This window comes from Sinocyclocheilus rhinocerous, unplaced genomic scaffold (assembly GCF_001515625.1).
Source record: "Sinocyclocheilus rhinocerous isolate Xijiao unplaced genomic scaffold, SAMN03320098_v1.1 scaffold1584, whole genome shotgun sequence".
Lineage (NCBI taxonomy): Eukaryota > Metazoa > Chordata > Actinopteri > Cypriniformes > Cyprinidae > Sinocyclocheilus > Sinocyclocheilus rhinocerous.
This window is the reverse complement of record NW_015641037.1, coordinates 224,128-232,774: the sequence shown is the minus strand read 5'-3', so window position 1 is coordinate 232,774 and position 8,647 is coordinate 224,128. Positions and strand designations below refer to the sequence as shown.

The 8,647-nt window shown below is 34.0% G+C and overlaps 1 protein-coding gene across 3 annotated transcripts in view; it reads left to right on the top strand.

Annotated features, from left to right (window-relative positions):
- The first annotated feature begins 4,196 nt into the window (after positions 1-4,196).
- The window catches only part of LOC107754246 (glutaminase kidney isoform, mitochondrial-like), a 23,989-nt gene continuing 19,538 nt past the window's right edge, over positions 4,197-8,647 (top strand). For all 3 annotated transcript variants that reach the window (XM_016570620.1, XM_016570619.1, XM_016570621.1), the window contains exon 1: positions 4,197-4,493. In XM_016570620.1, the coding sequence (XP_016426106.1) occupies positions 4,327-4,493 (167 nt within the window). In that variant the 5' untranslated portion in view covers positions 4,197-4,326. The remainder of the gene's footprint in view (positions 4,494-8,647) is intronic.

The window sequence follows — 8,647 nt, the reverse complement described above, 5'->3', positions numbered from 1 at the left end:
GCAGCTTCCTGTTCTGTTTATGTCACACATACGTTAATGCTAAAAATGCGCCCACACTCCACACACACACTCTCTCTCTCTTTTGCGTGTTCATCGGTCTCTTAGATCTACAGAAGCCCTACACGGGTGTTCCTCAGGAGAAACGTCACTGAGCACCTACAGAACCGTGTGTGTGTGTGTGTGTGTGTGTGTGTGTGTGAGCGGTTAGATCACTGTGGTGACCCAGATGTGTGGGCGGTGCCTGAATGTGGGCGGAAACCTTTCGAACAGCACTGCGGCTCACAGCAAACACTCTGTGATACAAGCTTTTGTCTTGATGGAAGTGGGACAGAGTTAGATGCACTTATGCAGAACTAGGCTTATTTTGGTTAAAGATTTGAGGTTAAAAAAAAAGAGAGGAAGAAGAAAAAAGCATTAATAACGGTTTCTTGAACTTTATTTTGGCTTGTCAAAGCAGGATTTCCCGCGAGGCCTCTCCTACATGATTGAGTTTAACCGTGAGCATGTGTTTCCTGATATCTCACTCTGTAGATCTGGGGCCTATACCATGAAGGTAGATGAACAAATTCAGAGTTACAGAATTAGTTTCGAGTTGACAAAACCAAACCACTCCAATCCGGCTTTGTTGGTACCATGATGCTGATCATCAACTTTCTTTGTCAGCTCAGGCTTTGATCCTGAGTTTGTGGAGCATGTGCACATAAATGTGTGACATCACTGGCGAACAGCCAATCACGAGCCTTAGTTAAAGGTTAAAGGTTTTGCTATAGGTTAAGAGATTGAAGAATATGATGAATTTAAATGCATTTACAATGAAAAAAGTACTTGTTCATGAAAGAGGACAAATAAAAGAAATGATCTTGCTTTATTAGTGCAGTCACAAGTGAAACGTATTAAATTAGTTTATATAGTTGGAGATATACAGCGATAGATACTCGAACATAAGGTCACATGTAATCATTTTTAAAGCACTATCTATTGATTCTACAACTTATTTATATTACATACGATCTGTATATATTAACATTCATTTAAAATAAATGATTTATAATAACTGTTAAACTAAAATTGCTTGTGTGTAATGGATTAATAATAATATGAATCATATAATTATATAAATCATAAAATAACTCGAAGTAATTATCATTAAAGCCAGACTATTTTTTTTAGTGTAATCCGGCTTCATGGTACAGGCCCCTGGTCTCTGTGGGGATGATGAAGGAAACACTGGGTTTGTGAGAGTGGGTGAGTTAGAGAGCTGATTTATTCAAGATATAGGCCTACTACTTTTAAAAATCCACTTGAATTGTCTTGTGCATTAAAATGATAATATAATATAATATAATATAATAAGAAATAAACAAAAACAAAAATAATCATTATAATTATATTACACTATATATATATATATATATATATATATAATATATACAAAATATTTATAAATATTTTATAAAAAATGTATGTATTTTGATTTTAATATTGTATTAAATGTATGCTAAAATATTAAAATACTGTTAATTAAAATAAATTACAATTTAACTAATAGGTAAATGTGTAAATTATAATAATATTTTTGTAATAATTATTTAGTAATTATTTTCATTTATTATTTATTTATTATTTAATATTTAAATATGTTTATTAATGTTGGAAATTGGAAACTTAATCCTACATAATTATCGATTATAGCCTTTGGAACACGTATTGTTCATTTTCTGGTTACAAAAAATAAATAAATAAAAATAATAATTAAAAAAAAAAGTCAAATTCTGTCACTTTCTTTATTGCCCACAAGGTGGCAAGATAGCCCAAGATATTAGTACACTTTCCTAAAAGAGAAAGATGCTAATAATGTATTATATGCTAATATGTATATTGTAAGCTTGTGAAAGAAAAGACAAGAACAAACCATTAATCATTTGACATAACTAATCATTTGACAGATTTGCAAAACAAACAAAAAAACATTTAGGACTCATTTAAATGTGAATTAGCCTATATCAATTATATTACTATATCATAAGGGTTTCAAATCCACATCAATAATAACACCTCTTTTGTCCTTCCACATTCTTCAGTCTGACGTCCAGCCCTACAATTTTAGACCACGCTGAGGCATTCAGTGTTTGCATTAGCTATTATAATGTTCATAATAGCAGGTCAGTCATCCGGTGAGTAGCCTACAGACTGAATCCACAGGTTCCTTCGCAGTCAATATCACACTGTGAACGGGCAACACGGCTGTAATTTTGCATAATATTGTATCACAAATGTGCAAACGTCTCTCTCTGACCAACAGTTATAATCAGCTAATGGCTAAAACTCCCCGCGTTTGAAGGTCAGTGCGTCTATTAGCGTACTATTTCTGAACGCCACCATTTTTCGGTCATATATTATTTATGTAGCCTATATATATAAATGCCATAATGGGAAAGAATTACATGAATGTGTTCAAAATAACATACTACCATACTCCTCTTCTGCACGTCTGTCATGTATACTGTGGTCATTATGCAAAACGGAGCACACTATGTGCAAACAATGCAATGTGTTCGGCTTGATGTTGTATTTTCAGTGATAAATGACCCAACCCTGATTTTTAACATCACTTGCTGTGTTCATAACACTAGTATAGGCCTACTGTTTACTGTACAATATAAATTGTACATGGCCTACTAATCTTATAATAAATATTATACATTTTATAATATTATTAATATTATATAATATAATTATATATTATAATTGTGTTTGTAATCCCATACAAATGGATCAAGAAGATAATAATAATAATAATGTCAATGAACTGATCAAATGTATTAATTAGTCAAATGTATTATTGAATTAATATTATAATTTCATGTTTATATTTAGGCTGTTTATCCATATATTACTTTTAATATCTTCTTGACTCATTTGTTCAGACTGCAAAAATAAATATTCATAAATGTTATTTTATTTATTAATATTAATGAATATATTTGTCACAGTTATGAACTGTTTGTTGTGTTTTTCATTCCCCATGTGCTCTGTGTTACCTAGTTTCTGTCTCCTGTTGATTGTGTCATTAAGTTCAGGTGTGTCTAATCATTATCCTCATTTACGTTCCCCATATAAGTTGCATTCTGTTCAGTGTTTCTTTGTCCGGTCTCGTCTATGAATACGTGTGTTTGCTACCCTCCTGTGATGGATTACGTCTATGTGGATTATTAAAGACTGTTTCTCCTTGTTCTTTTACTTCATGCGTTCACTCCTGCACCACACCGTGACAATATTTAATTATTAGTTAACAATAATTAATATAAATTAATGAATAATATTAATTCATCCATATAAACACACACATATCTTCTAAGACTGCAAAAATGGATTGTAAATTACAAAAAAAAAACATTATATTATATTATATTTTTTATATTATATTAGCTTATTAGCCTATATTATATTATATATCAGTTTTATAATTAATGCTTATTATAAGAAATAATCATATTATAATTAATTATTGTTAAAAATGTTATGATTATAAAGCATTATTGTAATCTTGACTTCAGATCAGACTGTATGCAAAAATTGGATTACAAATAAGTCAAGTTCACTATTAAATATTAAACATTTAATTATTATTTATAAACATATAATAGATATTTAGCAATTATGTATATTACACACATATAGTTGACACATCTGACCAAATTAAAAGTTGTGGATTACAAATATTCAAATTCTATTTTATTAGGCTAGACATAATTTATTAATAGTTAATGTTTGTTTTAACAATTAAATAATAATAGTATACTATTAAGTTTTGTTATTGAATCATTAATTAGTATAATAATTATAAATGATATTAATTTTATGTAATAAAATATGATTTGTATTTATAATTTTTTGTATTTACACAAATTACTATTACAAATGTTTGAATAATACGTGACGTAGTGACATCATCCGCGAGATATGTTAATTGTTACATACTGTAGTTATTATTTTCTCACACACAGTATGTAGTGTGTACTGCACAGCACGCAGAACACAGCCAGCCTCTTTACCAAGCGCAGGGAAGTGATGTACGTCATAATCCTGATTGACGCACGCCTGAGCCAATCACCGTTCGCTGTGACGTCACTGCGTCCAATAGAGTGCGAGCGGCGCTCCAGTGGGCGGATTCGATTCTGTCGCGTGAATAATACACATTACACACCGAGAGACGAGGGAAGAAACCGGCACGACTGTCTAAAAAGCGGATATTCTCATAACCTACAGTGTAATATTACCAGCATTATTGTCGGAAGTCATTCTGTTTAGCCTGTCCGGTTTGAAATGTTACAGTTTAGGTTCTCGAGGGCGTTAAAGGAGTTTTACAAACCCAATCTAAGGCGCCTTTGGAAAACTAGTAACGTTACAGATAATAATACAGCAGCCGCCGGAGGATGCGCTTCTTCATATAGACGATCCCTGTGTACGCAGACAGATGCGGCCAACGAGAAGTGAGTAACGTTAGAGCTGAAAACCAGGTCTAAACCTCAGTGGCCAATGCGAGGGGTTGGTAGAACCTCTCCATTATTGATATCAGGTTTGGTTTCACTTTAAAATTGGATGGATTTTGTCCATTCATGCATTCATTCATTCATTCATTCTTATGGGGGCCCCGCATTCCCTGCAAATGATTCCCAGGCCTAGTTCACGATGATAGATGTGAAGGATTTTTGTTGTATATTTAGAGCTTTAGATCTTTTAGATTCACTATAAGGTTGTCAAGATGTTTAGGACAGAGTGCACAAAGAGAAGGAGCTTGTACAATGAATAGGGGCCAAATTCCCAGGGGCCTCTCTGATGTTCTCTGTGAATAATCGGAACGGTTGGGCTTTTAGGGTGGTTTTTGATCTATTTGAAGCACTTTTTAATTGAAACAATGCATTTCTCGGTATGAGTAATGGACGTGTGGAATGTTCTAGAATCTTTCAGATATATTTTACCAAAATATTTGAGAGGAGACCAAATGTCAAGAATCAGAATTGATCATCATTTATTTATGATTCTATTTGTAAAATAGTCTTTATTTGCATAAATTATTGGTAGACTGAATAAAATCAGCTGATGATGACATTCCTTGTCCAATTCTAAAACCAAGCTGCCTGGCAGCTTTTAGAAATTTAATATTTTTGATTAAATTACTTCAAGCAATGCTTTTCATCCTATTTTGTTATCATTAATTATTAATTATTATTATTATGATTATATTAGAATATTATAATTATGATATTTTAATATTTTAAATATTTTAAATTGTAACATTTTTATAAAAATGTATTATTTATTTCAAATTATTATACACACACACACACACATACATAATGTAATGTCAGTAGTCATCCTTGGTTTATATTTACTGTAAAAAACACTAATCAATTTGAAATCACTCAATCTGTGTCAGGCTCAGAATCTCTTTGGAACATGGTAAATCATTCAGGTTCAGACGAGGTTATTGAGTTTTAAAGCATGTTAGCTTCTGCAAGGCCAGATCAGCCACTTCCTCTTCCTGTAACGACGGCATTCAAAGCTCGGAAGTGTTGAAACCGGGGTTTCCTCTGAAAATGTTTCCTCTAAATCTACTGCTCTCTAGTTGACCTTTGAGTGTGCACTGAATGTGTCAGAGTAGCATGTGCTGTCATTTTAGTATGTACTGCTTTCATTCATTCAGCATGCGTGAGTGTTTGTCCTTGGAGAGACAGATTGACCTTTCTCTCCATCTGTCTGTCAGTGACTTGTGAAGGTCAAGTCTCAGCTTATTGTAACATCTGTAAGTTTATGGCTAGGGAAACGTTGTCATTGTTGAAGTTCTTTATAGTGAGCCAAAATGTAATGGGCTGCCCTGTCTGCTACTTACAACACCTTCTAAGACAGTGAGTGATGAATTTGAAACACTCTACATAGGCAACAACTATTTATCATACAATAGACATGCAGGAGAATTGATTTTAGTGGAGTTTGCTGGTAGCGTGTTGCTAAGCTAACAGCTTAATACTGAAATGAGCGAATAGCTCACAGAATTTGCACGATTTGCAGTTGATTTCAGGAGTGTTTGCTATTAGCATGGTGCTAGGCTAACATTAATACTCAAAAAAGCAAGTGACACAGGAGATACAATTTGCAATTGATTTGAGTTTGCTGTTAGCATGTTGCTAAGCATACGTCATAATACGCAAATATAGAAGTAGCACCGAAGATACGATTTGAAATTGATTAAAACAGATGTTGCCAATAGCATGTTGCTAAGCTAACGTCGTAATACGCAATAAGGAAGTAGCACACAGGAGATAAGATTTACACCTGATTTCAGAATTTTAATAGTTAGCTTAGTTTATTAAGCTAACATTAATGCTCAAAAAAGTAGTAGCACAGGAAATTTTGTGCTACAATTGCGATTTGCAATTGATTTCAAGAGAGTTTACTGTTAGCGTGTTGCTAAGCTAACATCATTTATTTTTGCTAAGCTAACATAATACGCAAATAATGAAGTAGCACACAGGAGATATGATTTATAATTGATTTTAGTAAAGTTTGCTGTTAGCATGTTGCTAAGCTAACATTGTAATACGCAATTAAGAAAGTAGCACAGGAGATATTTACAATTGATTTTAGTAAAGTTTGCTGTTAGCATGTTGCTAAGCTAAGAATATGTAAAAATTGAGTAAAATAGTAGGCTATGTTTTAATTAGGTTCAACTTTTTTTATAACTAAAAAGTACTGTAAAAAAGTATTAGTATTTTATACTGTATATATGTCATCCATCATCTTGTATGGATTTTTCCACGGAGCTGTTGCAGTGCATTCTGCAATCGGCAATTCCACATTAAAATAAGCCAAATTAAGTGTCTTAGAAGGTAGCATGATTATTTTTAGAACAGTTTTTTCAGGATCACACATATGGTGCCTAATATGTTGCCTATGTTGTCAGCACACTAGGATTTGGAACACACCTTAGTATGATTAGAGACTGACATAAGCTGGTTGTCAATGGCAACCTCACATTCGGCTGGATGCTGAATTAATTTTGTGAAGTCAGCCCTTCTTTTTTTAGCCCAGCTGATTGGCTCATTGATTGAACACACCAATAGTTCATTTGCAAACCCGATATTCTTTTAATCTCTTTCTCTACACATCACGCTTTCACTTTTATTGTGTTCATAAGCATCATATAATGCTCTCAGGCTTGTTTGCAGGGCCTCGTTCTTATTCTCTACACTGTAATTTGAGGTGTCAGGTTTCTGAGGCACATGTGCTCTGTCCTGGGGGAGTTTACCCAGCATGTGGCCTCTTGATGGCTTTGTTTTTACACCAGACAAAGCTGGTGTTATTCGGATATATTTGCACCAGAGGTAATTGGTGTTATGACTTTGATTTTTCACCTGGCGGACGATAAACAGGGCGAAAAAATCCTACATTTAATCTCCAGAACACTCTAGCAACCACATAGCAACACTCTAGCAACCAATAAGAGAAGCCTAGCATTATATGGATGAGGTTTCTTTTTGTTTTTGTTTTTTTACATTGATTACCGATAAATTATGGATCCCAAATTTCACTCAAATATAGAAATATTATCCAGTATTATCACATTTATTGTTACACGGTAAAAAATCACAAATGAAATCCAGCCATTTCAAATGGAATCTACAAAACTGGGAGTTTCGCTTAAAGGCAGAGTAAGCGATTTCTGGTAGCCAATGTTGATATTGTTTTTTATCCGCCATCTCTATCTTACTGTCGCTCGGCTCGGCTAATGTCCGTCCCATGCACTGAAAGCTCTCTCCTCCACATCACGAGTAGACACGCCCCTTATTGCTGATTGGCTACAAGTTTGTTTTGCTATTCGGCCCGAATCAGTTTTCTAAAGTGTTTTTGAAGAATCACATACCCTGCCTTTAATGCGTTTCGCTTGTCCAAGTTCGCCATGTTAACCAACAAAAAACTAATTCCACTGCACTTGTATAGTAGAAAAGACCTAGCTTACAAACCTAGCTTACAAAAAGAGTAAAAAAAGAATCTTCTGAAGGACCATTCACACCAATGACAAACTGTAATAATAACTAAAACTAGTTTTAATAATCATTGTAATTTTATGGGAATACAGAAGTCAACATCACAATAACGGCACAGAGAAACAATATCGTTAGAATAACTTTCAGAAGGATTCTTTCTAGTTGATGAACAAAAAACTTGACAGCCAATCAGAATCCACCCAACTTGCACATGTAAAGTGGCAGACATCAAATTTGCAGTGCGCGATTATAATAAACAGAACATTATCGTTGGTTGGTGTGGGTGCTAATATAATTATTGTAATCGTTAGGGTTGGGCCGATAGACGCTGCCATCGTCCATCGCCGATGGCTGACAGACATCACAATGTTGAGCCGGCATCGTGATCCCCCCCAGCAATCCGCCGCATCCCAATTCCATGTTCGGAAAGGAAATTAAGTGTACTACGGAACCCCTAAAGGGAATAAATAGCCTACGAGATGGGAGGATAAAAAAAAAAATTTAAATACTTTCTCATGCAATTATATCGTTGGGTAATTACTGTATATAAATTGCGGGCATCAGGGAGCCGCTACTAATATGCAGGGCATTGAAACCGC